Source organism: Miscanthus floridulus, chromosome 16, assembly GCF_019320115.1.
Source record: "Miscanthus floridulus cultivar M001 chromosome 16, ASM1932011v1, whole genome shotgun sequence".
Taxonomy (NCBI): domain Eukaryota; kingdom Viridiplantae; phylum Streptophyta; class Magnoliopsida; order Poales; family Poaceae; genus Miscanthus; species Miscanthus floridulus.
The window spans coordinates 96,364,599-96,383,077 of NC_089595.1; the positions used below are offsets into that span (position 1 = coordinate 96,364,599).

The 18,479-nt window shown below is 47.9% G+C and overlaps 5 protein-coding genes across 5 annotated transcripts; all 5 read right to left on the reverse strand.

Annotated features, from left to right (window-relative positions):
* Positions 1 to 1,249: 1,249 nt before the first annotated feature.
* Positions 1,250 to 2,403, reverse strand: LOC136512866 (uncharacterized). Its single transcript, XM_066506880.1, has 3 exons — positions 1,964 to 2,403; positions 1,716 to 1,832; positions 1,250 to 1,622 (listed from the first exon to the last, which is right to left on the reverse strand). The coding sequence occupies exons 1-3, from the start codon at positions 2,327 to 2,329 to the stop codon at positions 1,554 to 1,556; spliced, it is 552 nt and encodes a 183-aa protein (XP_066362977.1). The 5' UTR covers positions 2,330 to 2,403; the 3' UTR covers positions 1,250 to 1,553.
* Positions 2,404 to 2,515: 112 nt separating this feature from the next.
* LOC136512865 (probable calcium-binding protein CML9) lies at positions 2,516 to 4,043 on the reverse strand. The gene is made up of 2 exons (XM_066506879.1): positions 3,374 to 4,043; positions 2,516 to 3,257 (listed from the first exon to the last, which is right to left on the reverse strand). Exons 1-2 carry the CDS (start codon positions 3,663 to 3,665, stop codon positions 2,875 to 2,877), a joined length of 675 nt encoding a protein of 224 aa, XP_066362976.1. The 5' UTR covers positions 3,666 to 4,043; the 3' UTR covers positions 2,516 to 2,874.
* A 2,334-nt stretch (positions 4,044 to 6,377) lies between these two features.
* LOC136512456 (calmodulin-1) lies at positions 6,378 to 8,884 on the reverse strand. The gene is made up of 2 exons (XM_066506414.1): positions 8,665 to 8,884; positions 6,378 to 7,120 (listed from the first exon to the last, which is right to left on the reverse strand). Exons 1-2 carry the CDS (start codon positions 8,738 to 8,740, stop codon positions 6,747 to 6,749), a joined length of 450 nt encoding a protein of 149 aa, XP_066362511.1. The 5' UTR covers positions 8,741 to 8,884; the 3' UTR covers positions 6,378 to 6,746.
* Positions 8,885 to 12,502: 3,618 nt separating this feature from the next.
* Positions 12,503 to 14,234, reverse strand: LOC136513932 (non-specific lipid transfer protein GPI-anchored 4-like). The gene is made up of 2 exons (XM_066507908.1): positions 12,729 to 14,234; positions 12,503 to 12,610 (listed from the first exon to the last, which is right to left on the reverse strand). The coding sequence occupies exons 1-2, from the start codon at positions 13,384 to 13,386 to the stop codon at positions 12,528 to 12,530; spliced, it is 741 nt and encodes a 246-aa protein (XP_066364005.1). The 5' UTR covers positions 13,387 to 14,234; the 3' UTR covers positions 12,503 to 12,527.
* A 536-nt stretch (positions 14,235 to 14,770) lies between these two features.
* On the reverse strand, positions 14,771 to 17,962 carry LOC136513933 (SNF1-related protein kinase regulatory subunit beta-1-like). The gene is made up of 4 exons (XM_066507909.1): positions 17,483 to 17,962; positions 15,693 to 15,877; positions 15,432 to 15,594; positions 14,771 to 15,263 (listed from the first exon to the last, which is right to left on the reverse strand). Exons 1-4 carry the CDS (start codon positions 17,669 to 17,671, stop codon positions 14,946 to 14,948), a joined length of 855 nt encoding a protein of 284 aa, XP_066364006.1. The 5' UTR covers positions 17,672 to 17,962; the 3' UTR covers positions 14,771 to 14,945.
* Between the last annotated feature and the right edge of the window lie 517 nt (positions 17,963 to 18,479).

Here is an 18,479-nt window from a genome sequence, read left to right on the forward strand (position 1 = left end):
AATTAACCAAATATATACAAAAACAATAATATTCATAATATCAAATAATTATAATTAAATAAATTATGAAATATACTCCCTTCGTTCCAAATTTAGTCACTTTGATTTTTTTGGTTCATTCATTTTTCTATGCATCTAGATATATAGTATATGTCTACATACGTAACAAATTCTATGTACAAAAAAAGTGAAAGCAACTTATAATTTAGAACAGATAGTGTATTTTCATAGTATATGTATTTAGAGTCATAAGTGTTGATACTATTTTTCTATAAATTTAGGGAGTGCTTGTATCCAAATGCTAAAATTAGGACATCTTGTGATGATGGGCTAAACATGAGTGGATGAGCTAATTATGGACTAATATGAGCCAGCGAACTGACCACCAATTATCCTCCAATAATTTTTATTACCCATAATTAATTAACTATGTTTAATCCTTTTATTTGGCACCCAAAAACCAGGACTAGTGAGCCAAACACTCAATCAGCATGTTCGCTTTGTCGTAAACGATCGTGGATTATAAGCCAGAATGGTATTTTTCTCTCACACCAAACCAACCAGCAGTAATAATCCACGATCGTTTCAGTCGAAACGAACAGGCTGAACGAGTCAAGTTGAAAATTATGTTAAGAATCTAGACCTCGAATTATGTTCCTTCATGCATGGAGGGTTTGTTTGGTTCGCGATCAGCAAGTTCCTGACGGTTAGGCACTCAACATTGATAGCATGGATTGCTACCTGACCAAGCAACTTTTCTTAGGTGCTGAACCAAAGAGGCCATAAATACCATTTGACTAACGTGGTATGTTGATGTGTATTTTGTAGAGATCTTTATCTTGCGATTCTAAATATATACACAAAAAAAAAAGCCTTCTCAATGCAGCTTTGTCTACGAGACTTTATCATTGGACACCGCTAAAGGAATGCTCACGACCTCCCGGTGCTGCTGTCAAACAAGGCAAAGGGAGTAAAAAGGAATGCTTTTTTATTTCATTTTCAGCTGTTTTTTAATGAACCGGACAGCCAGGTATCGACTATTTTTTAAAAAGAAAAAAGAAACCCAAACTAGGCACTCAACAAAGCATCAAGACCCCAGCAACGCCAACGATAAAACTAGCATATCACGTGCTGACAACAGACACAAAGTTTGCCAGAGTTTTGGCACCCATCCATTTTCACAGCTGAAACTTGAGATGTCAAACGACAGGGTAACAGGGATACATAGTATCGTTGGTATCAAAATAAAGAGCCATACGCACCACTGCCAAAAACATGCTAAAAGCAAGAAGCAACACATAATACGGTTTTGAACCAAAGAAATATAAATATTTTCCACTCATACGATGGCGGTCAAGATATTACTCCATGCATATAGAAAAATTATTACTCGTTATCTGTCGATTCCTTTTTCTCTGATTTCCGCCGCAAATCCATCTGCTCTCTCCAATTCTAGAATACAGTGACATACATAACATGACCCGTCGCTGCGTGTTCTTCTGCACAACGGCACCGGCGAGTGCGCTGGAGTCACCCTCAGAGCTTCACAGGAATCAGTCTCTGCGGTCTTGCTCCTCGGCCTCTCTGTTCGCCGTCTGCACGGCCTTGAACCACAGAAACGCCTGAAAATGTACACGGACACTCTTCAGTCAGCGACAAAGCAGGCGCTGCAATGGGGAGGCAGGCAAGCCCGGCGCATATCTTGGGATACGTACGGAGGTCGGGATGCCGGTGAAGACGAAGAAGCCCAGGATAGGCGCGTACAGGGCGCTGTCGGAGCCGACGATCCCGAACACCGGCCGCTGGTTGGTGTACTCGAAGATGGAGCCGATCTGCGGAGCAGTTCCATTTTCGTCAGTAAAGATTCTGCCGAGACGAGACACGCGCTCGGACGAGCGATGCCGTCGAATGCGCTAACGCATGCAGCGAAAAGGAGAGTGGGGGTTCCACCAAGCGCACGCACCGCGGCGATGGCGGTGATCGCGGACGCGAGCAGGTACGCGTAGAACGGGACCTGCCGGGCCTCCTCCTGTCCCCGCGCGGCCCCGCCCTGGCGCTCCCAGGGCGGCGGCTCGTCCGCGCCGGGCTTGGCCCACGCGGGGACCTTCTCCTCCGCCTCGCCCGGCGGCTTCTGCTTGCCCGACGACGCGGCCAAGGCCGTCCGCAGCCTCCGAGGCGGCGACGGCCTGCCGAGTAGGAGCGAACGGGCGAGACGGGCCTGGGGCCTCACGTTCGGACCGCCCCTACTACGCTCTGAGGAGGTGCACACGGAGGTGGTGACGGCCACCGCTGTGGCCGCCATGGAGACGAGCGCGGCGACGAGTTTCATCCGCTCGGCGCTCTCGAGACGAGAGGTGGTCCGACCGCTGGCGGTCTGGCGGATGGGAAAGTGGATAGGAGGCGATCGGTGACTCGTCGCGCGTTCGTGAGTGGCTAGGACGCGGACGACGTGGCGTGTGGCGGCTGCCAGGCTGGCATTGAGGACGTCTACCGTCTACGAAGGCCGAAATGGGATCGAGAATGTTATCTGCGGCCCGTCCAGCCCACCAGAAAAGCTCTGATGCCAAGCTTTGGTGGGCCATCAGCCTCGGAGTTCCTGAACAAAAGCCCCGGCGCCGGTGCTCTGGGAGACGATGGGTCTACGGCGAACGGAGTTGGTCTTGAAAGCTGTGATCGGAGATATCTTACACAACTGGTGATGTTAACTTCAAGAAATCGGTAGCAACGAGCCACTGCATCTGGTGCCGTGACAATAATTCAGCGGCGCTGCTAGGACGCGTACATGATCAAGAGCAGATCGAGTTGACTTCCTCCTCCCCAACTGAACCGCTCGTGGCCACCGGCGGGCGAAGGATCACCGGGGTCACCGGATCACTACTTGTCCCTGAGCAGCACCTTGACGTAGTGCTTGTACTCGACGCGGCCCTCGGTGGTCGGGTCGGCCTCGCGGAGCATCGCGTCGGCCTCATCCTCCGTGAGCCGGTCGCCGTGGCTCACCATCACCTGCCGCAGCTGCTCCGCGGGGATGGACCCGCTGCGGGCGTCGTCGAACACGTCGAAGCACTCGGCGAGGCGCTCCTCCGACTGCCTGGCGCCCATCTTGCGCGCCGCCACGGCCAGGAACGCCGCGAGGTCGATGGAGCGCAGCGCCTCTGCCTCGTCCACGTTCTGGCCCAGGGAGCGCCGCGCCTCTGCCTCGTCCACGTTCTGGCCCAGGGAGCGCAGCGCCGTCACGAGCTCGCCCGTGGCGATGCGACCTGCATGCCCACCGCCACCGGGAGAGCAACAAAGAAGCACGCGCATGTCAGTTGAGGGCTCGGAGCTATGCTAGGCGCGCGCGGTGGATCGGAGTACGAGGGGGATGGTGACTTGCCGTCCTCGTCGGCGTCGAACTGGTCGAAGATTTCCTTGCACTCGTCGACCTGCTCCGGCGTCAGCTTCTCCGCCATGTTGCTCACCCGAGCTACTCTCTCCACCTTCAACCGCCTCAGCCGCTTCCTCTTGCTGCGGATGCTACGACGATTCTGTCGAGGAAGTGCAAAGCTTTCTCTGATTCTGACTCGATTTCGACAGGTCAAAAGAGTGAACAGCAAATTCCGATCTGGCACTGGCAGTGGCAGGCCACCTTTTCCTTGGTCATCAGAAAATAACGTAACAATGACCATATCATCGGTGCAGCGCACTTAATCAATTTAGTGGCGGCGCCCCAGTTATCTTAACAGCGACGTCTCATCCACCTCTGGAGGCTGGAGCGATCCAATCTGGGTGCAAAGACAGGCCATGCCGCCATGATCCTCACCTAACCATCGCAATTAGCAATAATCAAATCAGATCCATTGTATAGTACGTATTAATTAAAACGAACGCACCAGAACTACAGAAGCCGGAAGAGTAGCACAGGTGATGGTAGCAGTATTATTAGTAGCAGGAGACAGGAGCTGAAATGCTGAATCAAAAGCTTAGCTCTTATTCTCCCGTCATCTGCGAAGGCCAACTGCGCAACTTGGTTCAACAGCCTGGCAGGCCGGCACCATACCTAATTGGCTTTTCCTGCTCATGATTCGTTCATGAATAATTAGCGTGCACGTGCAAGGATGAGGAACTCAAAGATCACCCGCGTTCTCGGTTGCATTATTATCAAGTACTCCGATCCCGACCAGAAGGGGCTCACCAGCAACGAATTCCCATTTTGCGTCCTAGTCGATTCCAATTTGGACGACGGCTCCGAGTCCGAGAGCGCAGCCGGGAGGGGCGTCGGAGACGGCGGCTGGGGGCGTCGCGTCGAGGTCGGCTTTTTAGTTTTGAGTCGGAAGGGACAAGGGCAACGGTGGAATTTCACAGGAACTGTATGAGAATTTCACAGCAATCAGTTCATTTTTATAGAAAAAATACAGGAAAATGAAAAAATTCTCACGTTCCCAACAGCGCCTAAAGCCGTAAAGGTGAGGAGAGGAAACGGTAATCGGGATCGGACGGCTTTCGCTTTAACGTGCTCGGAAAGAGCTCGCAACGCAATTGATTATCGACCAGACCAGCCATATAGATAGACAGCGCGCCGCCCCTCCTCGGGCCTTCCTAAAAAAAACTCTTTCTGCCGTCTCACCCGCGAACTCGTTCACCCGTGAACTCGCCGCCGCGGAGCCCCTTCGTACTTCCGTTAGCGCGCGCTTGGCTGAAGGCTTGATGGGAAGATGTCGTCGAAAGCGAGTTCCGACGCCGTAGATGTGGAGAAAGGTGTCACCGGGCTGAGGAAGGAGGAGGAGGAGGACCCTCGCAAGTCCATGTGTATAATAAAGCTGTTGCTGGATGCATCGGCCTTGCTCTATGTGCTGTTTTTTTGTCGGCTTCATGGCCTGGGCGATTATGGTTTCAAACACCTGGTGGGATCCGTTGCCGGCTCTTTTTATCATGTTGCCGATCTTGGTTTTGACACTCTGGCTGACGACCAAGATGAAGGAGGTGTGCTTTCAGGGACATGACACGGAGGGTACACTGGGAGGCGACGACAGCGATCTTAGTACCAAACTACTAGTATAGCATCTTCTAATGTTAGATCCGTGTTCGCTTCTCTTATAATATGTCTTTTTCAGCTTGTTTTTTTAGTCGGAACAATGTTTTTCGCTCATAACAAATTAGTCGGAACAGTGTTTCGGCTCGTTTTTTCAGCGAAGCGAACGGAGCCAGTGTTGGACCGGTAGTATGCACGGCGCCTACTTTTGATCTAGTATAATACTATACTTGATCGGCGCTTGATGGGTGTGAATTTCATTTTGAACGGTTATATATGTCACGTGTGTAACTTATAACATCTTAAAAAAAATCCAGCAGTGCTTGCGCCCGGACAGGCACGCGCGTTTGGACGCCTGCGCAGCCTACCCGTCAACTAATTTTTCACACCCCGTCACAGTGCCCGTACGCCTCGACGACTTGCCTCACACGCGCACTCCGCCTGTCCGCCTCAATTCGAGGCCATTCGCCCTGCCCCGAGCACACCCCGTCCGCCAATCAGCTCGCCGCGCCCCATTACTCGGCGCCGGTGCCATGCCACTGTCACTCCCCGCATCCCTTACTCTCTGAATGAGAAACACGTGTAACATGAAACACTTAAATACAACATACATATGAAACATCTGGAACATACGCTTGCAACATATGTGTGAAACATATACAACTTGCAACATGAAAACACTTACTGCAACATAAGACTAAAACAGATGAAATATTTTGAACAAATCTCTAAAACACTTGAAACATTCCCCGATCTACTTTTGCAACATCCATATAAAACTATTCCAACATACCTCTGAAACGTCTGAAATACTAAACATACGGTTGTTACATACGCTTTCATCGCAACATCTCCTTGCTAAGGTCACGTGTCGCGACGACCACGATGTCGACAGCAGCCACTGCCTTCTGGTAGGAAGCGACAGCATCGGCAACACCTGTATAGCAACCCAGCAGCACCTCGGCGCACGCGCGTGGGGGGGGGGGGGGGGGGGGGGGGGGGGGCGGCGCAAAGCGAGCTAGGGCGGGGCGCGGCGGAGGATGGAGCGCGGTGCGGGATGGAGAAGCCACATAGCGCAAGATGAGGTGCACAACGGGAAAGACGACAGCAACAAGCGCAAGACACAGCAGCGAGCGAAGAGCGAAAGTGGTATTCGGACGGACACCCACTCTGAACGTTAACGAAAAAAAATTGGCAAATCATACACTATTACGTCCACACATCACCATATGCTGTGATTCCAATTTGGCAAATCATACACTATACCACACATCACCGCTGCAGTGGTCGAGCTTTGTTTGGAATATACAGTAGTTTCACGAACGCGACAGGAATCAGTACGAACTACGAAGCAGAGCTCCGGCCAACATTAACAGAATCCAGACACACCAGATGTCACATAACAAGGCCACATGCCAGCAGAAGCTAACACAACAATGCAATGCAACGCGATAAAAGACTCGCACAAAGGAACCAAAACCCCTGAAAATACGAGCTTCAACAAATCCTAAAAGCTCCAACAGGTGCAACAATGCAAGATAAACATCACAATCAAAAGAAACCAGGTATCTGATGTCGCGCTCCCGTGACTACACCACCTAAAACCGACCACTACTCGACATTACCACCTGCATGATACTGATGCGTACTCAAAGGGACAGGACATGACAAAGTACAGCTTGTGTGCATGATAATACGCTTCAATTCATAGATATACTTATTTCACGGAAACCGCTCCTCACTTGGCCATCATAACCTTCACGAACTCCTCGTAGTTGATCTGGCCGTCGCCATCAACGTCAGCCTCACGGATCATCTCGTCCACCTCCTCGTCAGTCAGCTTCTCGCCGAGGTTGGTCATGACATGGCGGAGCTCAGCAGCCGAGATGAAACCATTCTGGTCCTTGTCGAAGACGCGGAAGGCCTCCTTGAGCTCCTCCTCGGAGTCGGTGTCCTTCATCTTCCTTGCCATCAGGTTCAGGAACTCTGGGAAGTCGATGGTCCCATTGCCATCAGCATCAACCTCATTGATCATGTCCTGCAGCTCTGCCTCAGTAGGGTTCTGGCCAAGGGAGCGCATCACAGTTCCAAGCTCCTTGGTGGTGATGCAGCCTGCAGAGGGTGAATAAATCAAACTTGGATTAGTATTGGAAAAAAACATACAATCTTCTCATCAAGGAGTCCATCAATATCACTTGTTCGTCTTTAAGAAATGCCAAATACGGTAACATATCTGTTAAGATTATGTGCAGCTCATAAAATGCACATTTTGGAGACTTGTATATAAATAACCACCATCGTGACATTACTGGACATGTCACAATGTGACAGTCACTTTCAGCAGCCTAAGGGACATATCAGCTTCACTTTCATGCTCTTATTAAACAAAAACTTACAGTAGCAGGAAAAATTGGTAAACAAACATTGCTCCAAAGAAAAGTCATCTAAACAAGCACAATGTTTCACTACAACAGAAGGATGAAGGTTATGTCAAGCAAGTAACATGAGGAAATAGTAAAGTGGCAGTCATTTTCACAAAATATCAATGATGTTGGTCATCCTCCACTGTCAAATACAAGAAGTAAATTTATGGATCTATATCACATAATATCAAGAACACTTGGGAAAGTAATATAACAGAAACAATGATCCACCTAACAGTGTAACATGAAGAGATTGATGCAGTTCACAGCTTTAATAAACTCAATCATCCTCGCAAAAAAATTTAATAAACTCAATCAGTTTTTTGACACTTCAATGAAGCACCATGCTTGTCTACTACCTGGTAGCGCTAAATTAATTATTTAACAAAACAGTAAAAAGCTTTCAGAGATTAGCGGTGATAGGAAGTGGCTAATAATGAGTGATCCACAATCATGGGTTGGTCTAAGATTACACAATAAGCACTTTACGACCAACTGGAACGCTATCATATACCAAAACATACATTGATGAAACACAAACAAGAGTGCACTTAAAAAAGTTAAAGAAAATGTACAGGAAAAAAAACTAAAACAAAGAATGGCTACTGTTTAACATACTACTAGTAGATAACAACCGGATTAACAACTTCATTTCAAGGCATAGCTCAATTGTTGAATCCACACCCTTATTTCAAAACCAAACAGTCTCAGGTATCTAGCTCCAATATCAAACCATTCCCTAATACTCTACCGGCACTAGACATGTAGATTATGCAACCACGCTGATAAGCTGACTCGCAAAGTTCAACTAACAGATCATGCTACGTTCACTATCATTTGAATTCCAGCCCTACTTAGGTAAGGCAACAAATTCCCGATCCCCAAATCGTTCTCCCGCCGTGAGCACCGCAATTCATAAACAGATTCACGACACCCAAAACCATCATTTTGCTGCTCTCCCACCCTACAGGCAAACTCTTACATAACAAAGAGATGATAGCTGTAAATGAAGAGATAATCAGGAGCCACCGAATGTCCTAATCGAGTCAGAGATCACCAAACCCTAAGCACCACAGCACGCAGCCGACCGGATCTAGAGCCCTACCAGCAAAGGCTCCTACAGAAACCCTACGGTTCGGGCCGGATCGGGCGGGGAGGGAGCTCGATCCCTATCCGGACGCGAGAGATCGAGGAGCCTAGCAGGGAGGAAAAGGGAGGGGACCAGGTGGGTACCGTCGCCATCCTTGTCGAAGAGGCTGAAGGCCTCCTTGAACTCCGCGATCTGGTCGTCGGTGAGCTGGTCCGCCATGGCAGATGGCTGCGGCGAGGGCACGCGACGGGGAAGGGGAGGGGATGGGTGCACGTCGTGCTCGCGTCACTTTGTGGATTGACCTGAGCGGATGGGGAACGAGGTGGCCGGTCGCCCGGTCCGTGGGCCGGATTTATAGGCAGCGGTGAGGCGAGGACGCGACCGCGAGGGGAGGATTCCAAGTTGCAAGTGCGGTTTTTGTATCGGTTCTCCGTCCTTTTTCTCCCTTTCTTTTCCTTTTCTTTTCCTTTCCTTTCTTTCCTTTTTCTTTTCACTTTCCTTTGGCGTTAGGTAACCCACGATTCCATATTCCATTTTACGACTAGATATTATCGGACTAGCGATGCTTGAATTTGTGTTTGGTTGACATGCAATGTTGATGTGGTAATAGTGGTCGTCTCAATTGCGCCCATAGCAAATTAGCCATTTCAAACCTCAAACTTTTCATTTCAAGGCCCCGTTTGGATCTTTAAAATTGAATTTATTTTAATAATCATGATTTAGACACATATTAATTAAACTAATATGGCTGTATACGAATTATATTTATATATTATTATTAACCATATGAAAGAGATACTTATATGTTGTATTTTAACTGTAGGGGAGCAAGTTGAAGAGCGTATTATAAGTTGCAAAGTGAATCATAAAATGGTGATCTATAGAATCAATTTTTATCTCCCACACTATGAATTTGAGATATGCTTATATGTGTACTTTGAAAAGTGATAGAATATCAAATTCTAAACCAAATAGTCTAATTTATTAAGTAGAATTTAATTCCTTCAAATAAAAGGATCAAAAAGCTCATCATCCCTTCCCATTATACGCATAGCTCCATGTTGTCATGTCTCGTTAGTTCTAGCATCACCAGGAGCCGAGGTGGACAATAGCCGTCGCTAGTCGCATCAAGCCAGCGATGCTAGGACACGCACAAGTAAAATGGCTAGGTCTGGTAACCATATGTTGCGCACACGGACGTTTATGAGAACCTATATATACAAGTTGTAAATTACTTGTAGACCAATGTGTTTATTTAAGGAGATTGGGCAACATTTTTTTTTTGTTAAAAGCCTACAACTTACAACATACTCTAAAAGTAAGAAAGACGAGAGCAGAGATAAAAGAATTAGGCCCCGTTCGGCTGGTAGAATTTTGGCTGAAACTGGCTTAAAGGCACTGTTCCGGCTGAATTGTTGTGAGAGAAAAATAATGTTCCGACTAAAAAAAGAAGTCGAATATGGGGTAAGCCGAATAGAACAATCACAATGGATTCTTCCCGTTGATAGTCGAAATGGATTCTTCTTGTTGATAGCCAAAATATAATCCAGAATTTAAGAACTAGAAAATCACGTGTAAACTAAAAGGATTAAGAAGGATTAAATTGGCTAAATTTGCAAAGAAGCCGTAAAAACCGGCCCAGACTGCTTTGGAGGCTTAGTTGAAACAACAGTTAAAACCGGTCCAAGCTGATTTTGGAACCGACATGAGCTTGTTTTGACAACTTGAGTCCAAATCTCAATTTTCTTGCTTGAAACTCCTCCGATCTCGTGAAAAAAATGTAGATTTCGTATGGAATATAAGTTTTTATTAGGATAAGACCACCTCTTCTATTTATATGAGAGCATCACGACCGATGAAGAGATTTGTCTATCCAACTGTCAAAAGAGCTCGAGGATCTGCATAGTAGGGATAATGCTGACTGTCGAGTTAGGGGAAGAGGCAGGATCTGATGACCGAGGACAACCCCCAAACTCCTCCACATCCCATGATCATATCTAAGGGGGATCCATGTCTCATGCGCACATAGGGAGGAGACAACGGTGCGGGACGTATGGATGACCCAAGCTCGAGCCCCCCTACCGATACCGGAGCCTTGGAGCCCCCCTGAATTTTTAGGCAAAGTTCTATCGTGTAGGTGGGGCTGAGACTTAAGATCGAGCAGCAATTGGAGGTACGTTGTTGTCGCACTTTTGTTCAGCCCCCCCCCCCCTTAAAATTTTACCTGGATCCGTCACTGGTTCCGCGGTCTGGCGATAGGGGTACGGTGCCGGGTGTTCTGCATGGCGGAGAACTGCGGCCGAGCGGACCTATGCGGCGTCGGTCTGAAAAGCATCGCCGCCAACCTCGGCGTGGCAAGCCCCGCCGTGGATCTGTCGTGGCTTGCCGGCCCCAAGAGCCGCCAACCTCGACGTGGCGAGCCCCGCGCGTGCATTGTCGTGCGTCCGCGAGAAAGGAGGAAGAGAGCGAGGCCGAGAAGAAATTTGTGGCCGCGGCGATCCAGGACAAGGCCGCGGGTCCTGGGCGGAATCTGGTAAAGGCGGCGAACGATGCAGACGGTCCGAAGAAGGGTCAATTTTTTTATAAGAAAAATAAATATGAGGGGTTAAATGAAAAACACTTTTGAGTATGCCACCTCAACAAAAGAGATGCCACATGGTTGGTATGGACCTGCGGTGCATCACTCAACAAGTTCAGGGGTTCAGAAATATATTTTCAAAGTTCATGGACCCATGTGACACACACTTGCAAGTTCGAGGAGCGCTAATGCATTTAACTCATTTTACAATGTCCCTAATTTGAACCAATATTTGTAATGGTTAATTTTACAATGTCTCTAATTTGAAGTTTTATACTGCAGTGAATATACTAGAACACCTATACCCCTACCCCAATGGCAATATTCCACGGAAATGTTCGATTAGCTAATATTTGTATAATCGATTTTAATTTTGTGATGTCTCTAATTTGAACTATAATATTTGTAATAATGGATTTTAATTTTGCAGTATCTCTAATTTGAACTTTTATACTGCAACTGAAATCTGAATATACTAGAACAATACTCCAATGGCAATTATACTGCACTGAACCAAGCGGTGGGGCTAGGGGGGCTCCAGCCCCCCTACCGCTCGCGAGCAAGCGAAGCCCCGTAGAGCCGTCGTCTGAAATTTCAGCTATAGATGTACAGGTAGGAGGGGCTGAGATTTGTTAAACCTCTTTTCTTACTAAATTATCGTTGTTTAGACCCTCCTAAAATTTTTCCTAGCTTCGTCCCTGCACTGAACTAATATCTCGTGCTCACAGCTAAAGCTCAGAAAACTTGGATCCGAGCCCTGTGGGCCACGGTCCGCGCCAACGGGGAGGTCGCGCGGGAACGGAGGAGGAGGATTCGCCGGATGCCAGGATCAGGATGGGGTGGGGGCGTGGGGCAGCGGGTGAAACAGTGATGGCGTGTCGTATGGCGATTGTCCCCGCTGGAGAGTCGTTCGTTTTGGTTCAGAGTTAAATAACTGTGGAGTATCATATCGAGTAGCTTCTTGAGATGCTCAGTTTGTACAATCTACTGTGCATTGGTCCTGCAACTGCAAACATTTAGTTGAGGCATGCTTACTGACGATCTAAGGAGAACGGGTTGTAAGTCTTCTGAAAAAGAGAGAGAGAGAGAGAAACAATGTCCTATGATAATCTCGGAGCATTCAGCTTTGGCATTATCGCTATTGGTTCTACGGGCGGCGCAAATATACGATCACAGTCAGAAGCAAATAAAAGTCAGGACCAAATAGTGACATCGATGTAACTTTCAAGGCAGAAATTCCTAGACGATTGCAAGCAACTGGAAGTGTGTTTTTTTCACTAGTCCACATTATATTGACCATTGCAAGACTTACATGACTCCACTATCTACTCTCTATAACGACTTTCTGAACTATATCTAATATACGGAGTACGTACCATCTTAAAACTAAGAAGACACACTACCAGCATCTAAACTCGACGAAACCATCTACGGTGACGCTGAAGGAGGTGTAGCAGGCGTCGTCGGCGGCTCTGCTGGCGTAGGAGGCATTATCGGCGGCACCTGTTGCGCTGTCAATCAAATATGAACGAACAAGCATCAGCATCACCAGCAGATTAATCTCCTTGCGACGAAAGGAAGCATACATAAAATCTGTGGAATCTCATAATGCGAGGCATTGTAACTTACAGTTGCACGCGAAGAGCGTTTGGAGCGGCAGCACGGTGCCGCAGGCGAGCGGGAGGATGAGCATGCGGATGGGGTCGACGGGCTTGGGCAAGAACTGGTTCATGTCCCCGTTCATGCCGTGGCAGAGGCAGATGGGCGCGTCGCTGACGACGGACTTGAGCCCGTCGCAGCACTCGCCGGGGGGCGTCAGCACGGTGATGTTGGTCAGGTAGTCCGTGCACGGCAGCATGCCAGCCAGCGGCGTCATGCACTCCTCCGGTTGGGGCTGCCGCGGCGGAGGAGAGAACGACGTCAAGCTGGCACCCAGGTTGCCGGCGCCTTGGAGAGGCGGAGACGACGACCCCGGCGGCGGGAGGAGCGGGATCAGTGGCTGCAACAGGCCGATGACGCCGCCCAGCCCCGGGAAAAGCAGGCCCAGGATGGCGGCCAGTAGGTTTGGCGGTAGGCCAGCGGGGATGCCCGCCGGAGGTGTCGTCGATGGGCGTGCCACGCCGCCGGCTGCTGCTTGGTCGGCCACCTTTTCAGCTGCTTCTTGGCCTGCGGCCGCGGGCTTGAATGCTTGCTGGACGACTTGGACCCTCGCCGCTTCCGAGGGATGCAGCGCCGCCGCCGCCATGGCGAAGGCGAAGAACAGGGCGATGAGCTTGGGCGAAGCCATGTCGAATTGGAGGACGATGCTATGGCGCTTTGCCTAATTTTTTGTGTTGTATTGGATGCATGACCACGTGGGTTTGGCCTTCAATTTATAAGTCTGGGTGGATAGCGTTGAGATAAAGAATCCAAACATTTCTTGTAACGAGATTGGATTCTTAATCTCTAATCCCTTATTACTACTGGTTCTGATTAATTTGTCCTTCAATCAAAGGAGTCCAAGCAGTTTGAGGGCCTGTCTCTGTTTGTCATGTCTGTAAAGAGGAGAAACGATTAAGCCTGCACAGAGTCCTACTGAATCTGATCTTGCGCTCGTAAAAATTGTAATCTTCTTTTTCTAGATAAAGTTGGACGCGATATGGATGGCGTAGTCCAGATAATTCGGAAGTACGACTGTACGAGCCTACGAGGATCATGGGGACCGAGGAGTCCAGAACTGCTGACTGACTAGTTTCGAGTTCAGACATTGCAGATTTCAAGAGTCCGACATTTCTGAAATTGAGAGTCTGGTTGGTGTTCTGTCAAAATCCCTGCTGGCCTCGATAGATAAAATTTGAAAATCCCTGTTGGCCTCGATAGATAAAATGCAAAGTTTGCTGTACTGATATATGACTCGTTTCTTGGACTATCACTATCCTGGACTCTCTTTTTTCCTGCCTTGTACTGTCGTACAAAGCAGAATTGAGCTTTAAAGCTATCCCATTCACCATTCAGCTACGATACGAAGTTATCGGCGTCGGGCCGAGACGACGCAGGCTTCGGATGGCTCGGAAAGGCCTAAACCCAAAGATTTTGTTATTATCATTACCAGGCCCAGGTCAGTCCAACAAGAAACCCTAAAGCTCCTTTTCTTTTCTTTTTTTTTTTAAAAAAAGCAAGTACAAGATTTTTTTCCGAAAAAAGGAAAAACTGCTACGTTAATGGAACACCTAATCCACAGCTCAGGACAAGCAGGTACTGACATCTAGATCCACAGGTATAGACAAGGAACTCTTAAATTTCTCTCGGTTTCAGAAGATCAGGTGGGATTACACACTTCTCTGTCCCACTGTCGCTGTCGAGCTTTTGGACAAATCCAAGCTCGTGATCGCACGACGTTATAAAGCTTGTATGGTGAACATCGACATCACGGGCATCCATCATTTTCTTTACCTGTCCTGGTTAACTACGCCTCCATCAAATCGACACATCAGCTTTATCCAAGAGATACATTTGAGTTGCTGATGTCGTCATTTTCCTTTTTTTTTCTTGGTGTCTCCACATCACAGAACGAAAGATCGGATATCTGCACCCATCACATGCATGACTACAACAATTTCAGGCCACACAAACACAAACATTCAGATTTGCACGAAGCGTGCATGGTCCTCCCTTTCCTTTTCGCAAATACCTCAGGCAACAAGAACTAATTTATTACTTTCGAAAGTGAAAGAAAAATAAAAAAAGATCAGCGAGGAGCTCCTGCATTTCCCTTCTATACAACGCTACAATGTCAGCTACACACACATTATTCACCTCCATCAGTCCCTAGCCACCATTCTGTTCTTCTTCCACTCACAGTACCCATCACCTCTTCAGCGGTTTGTAGAGCACAAAGCTCACATACTTGGATTCAAACCGATGGGTGACGCCGAGGGCGAGCAGCGACTGCGATCCCCACCCTTTCTCAATAAACAGATGGTTGAGGACGACGTGCTGTGGCTTTGAAGCTTGAATGCCAGTGTTATCAGTGTCCCCAAGGACAGACATGAGAAGCTGGGGTGGGAGGGTGGGCGGCTCCTTGGCGAATTCCTCGTCACCCGGGTATTGCAGGTCGTAACTGTGTTCGGGAGATGGGGGTGCTTCAAACTCAGCTACACTGTCGAGGCTTTCTGGAATGTAATCCTGTCCAAAACAAGTATCTTTTCAGATGAAATGGGAACCAGCACTATGGAGAACTTTTCAAACGGCTTAGAGCAAAGTACCCCCCATAATTTGCTTGTCTTTGGCTCTTTGCTGTTTAAATTTTCACAAGTTTGAATGCTGAAACAGAAATATAGCATCCTTACTGACATGGACATCGAGGAGGTTGGCCACTTGCCCTCTTTCATCAGTTGCATGAGGTAGTTCAGGGATGTATCTCAGCTCCCCATCTACAATAATCCGGTAATGATAAACTCCGGATGGCAGAACCAACAAGATGGCGTGATCTTTGCCAGACTTCTCTAATGCCCTCCTGAGGTTACACACCGAGTTTATGAATTTAATACTCAAAATAGGATGAAAATAAGGTGTCTGAAGATGCAAATTCTAATTTTTGGGAAAATCATATACCTCGATGTCCAGTTATCCCATGATCCTTCCAGGAATACCTCATTTCCTCCTTGACTCCATGTAACCAAAGTTGGAATCCCCTTCTCTTGAGAGTGGTGGTTGGTGGATTCGCCGGTGCCATTTGTCGCTGAATGGTTGAAAACGGGAGAAAACTCAGTAGGTCTGTGCAGTGGAGTCACTGGAACCTGCAAGGACCAGTTACATGTCAGTAAGAACAGGACCAGCAACAACGCAAATACATGCAACTAGTTCCAACAGCAAACGAGTTAAGCGACATAAAAATATGCTTAGTTAGAGGTAATAATACTCCTATGAAGATTTCAGAGCAATGCGAAGCATGATCCCTTATCTCCAAGTGTTATAGGATCTGAAATGACCATATTCCCTTTGGAAGTGAAGGGCTAACAATGTACAAAAATTTCCATAGGTCAAGATGGAAGTTGTGAGGTCATATGGTTCACCCGTGTAAGACTATGGTCATGTCTGTCCAATGGTGACGGAAAACTAAACACGATATTAAGATGACTCTGGTAAAAAAAAAAATCACATAGGTCATTCGGCTTCTATACAGTTTGTTACTAAAAACACAAAGAGCAGCAAAGCTATGGCAGCATAGTTGTTAGGACTATGACCTGTTGCAAGATTAAATCTCCTTTTTAAGAACATGTTGCCCACACATGTACAATATCAATGTAAGCAGAAAAAAAAAAGTGACCTAAATGATCCAAGGGCCATCCATTGATCTCATGCAAATTGGAGGTGATGATGAACTGACTCTGTTGCAGGTCTAACTAGTGGTTACATTTAAGCGGAACTGAATGAAATGTACTTGTGGCCAATCACAAGATTCCTCAACAACTGGCCATACTTTTAATCAGATTTCTAAAACATGGCAGATGGCACCTAACATTATTTTCTTTAACGGGGACCATCGAAGAACTATGCAATTCATTCTACCATGTGCATCAAACGCCGGCGAACTTTTTAGCATAGAGTATGTTTTCAAGGAGACGACATGCCCTCGAAAAAAGATCAGGCTTTAAAGATTTTGTTGTAACACGGTGTGTGACTGTGACCACCAAGGAAGAAAAAAAATGATAGAAGCAACAATACTTGCATCAGTTAGTAGTTTGTGTAGCCGGCAGCTAAATATCCAACCAAAGGTTTAAAAAAAAGGTGTAGGAGAATGTGATCTGAGAAAGGAAGGCCAACTTGTCAACTACACCCAACCCAATCCAATATTCAGAACTATCAAATCCATTCGCAAAATCAAGGTGCAGCTAAATGCCTAAATCAATCAACTCGTCTTTACCTGTGGGCTTAGCTGCAATGCCAAAAAAAAGCTTTCAATTTTTTTTTCAGGATGCACTAGTAAAGTGGCGAGGTCCAGCAATACCCTGAACAAGAATAAACACTCTTTGGGAATATCAGAACGGTGGACAGGCTGCAGTTTAGTAGATCTGTAAGCTACAGCTTGTGCCATGCGTTGCTCCAACAGTTTGAAGTTTCCAAGCACCATGTGTATCAATCTGATGACTGAGCGAGAGAAAATGACCCAAAGAAAAAGGCATTCAGTTTCTATGACGAACAAAAAATAAGTCATTCCATAGCAAAACTAAATTTGATCGCCAAGGAGGAGCACGAAACAATCCGAGTATGGGTAACTGAAACGAACGCAATTCAACCGAACCAGGGATCATCAACAACAACTCCAAGTTATGTCTATGTCATTTCTTTTTCTTGCATTTTTTAAGGACTTTTTCTTGCAGTTTCGGGTAATAAATCATCACCTGCGGCGCGAAGAGATAGGGCACGGGCGGTGGACGCTCCAGCATCACGGCGTCTGGAGAAGAGAGCGGCGGCGGTCGCGCGGCGGCGCCTCCCGCCAAGCTGCTGCTTCCGCCGCCGTTGTGAGCAGCCAACTCCGGCGACGCCGCCATGTGGCCGTTCTCCCCCTCCTTGGCGCTCGCGTTCCCCATGCCCGCCCGCCCGGATCGCCGCGCCTCCGCAGCTACTCCCCGCTCCCGCCTTCACCAGTCAAACCCTCGAGGCGGGGAGAGTAGTACACTAGTAGTACTCTACACCCACCTCTCGAACACCGCCCTAATTAAGCAAGTGTTATGGCGAAGCAAGCGACTAGGCGGAGGAGCGGGAGGCCACAAGATTACAGCCCCGCGCGAGAATGCCACGGGGTTTGGGTTGATTCGCGCCGGCGAGGGGCGAGCCACCGGGCGCCCGGAGCTGACAGAGATGGCGCGCGCAGCCACCGTCAGGAAGGGGGACAAAATATAGAGAACGTGGCGAGTCACGTGACCCGCACGCCGCCTCACGCGTGTTTTCTGGAGTTATCCCCCGAGTTTTCTCCGCCGTCGGATCGGGGGGCGTCGGGGCGTCTCGACCGTTGACTTGAGGTGCGTCCGTGCATGCATGCGTCGTGGGTTTCAGATTACCACGTTGCCCCTGGTAGTCTGGTCTCGGATTAGGTCGGCATATTGGTCTATCGCTGGGTGTAGGAAGTCAGCATTTTGGACGGTTTTTTCAAGAAGGATATGTTCTTGGGCGGTGACCGAGAAAACATGTTGATATGGATTGACAGTGACATGGTAATGGAAACCACGTCTAGAGAGCATGGATCAATTTTAAAACTACTATTTCAAGTAATTAATGAGCTTAGCTCGACGGTTTTTCAACATTAGCCCCGTTCGCTGGTCTGAAACTTGGCTGAAACTGGCTGAAAAACACTGCTCCGGCTGAATTGTTGTGAGAGAAAAACACTGTTCCGGCTGA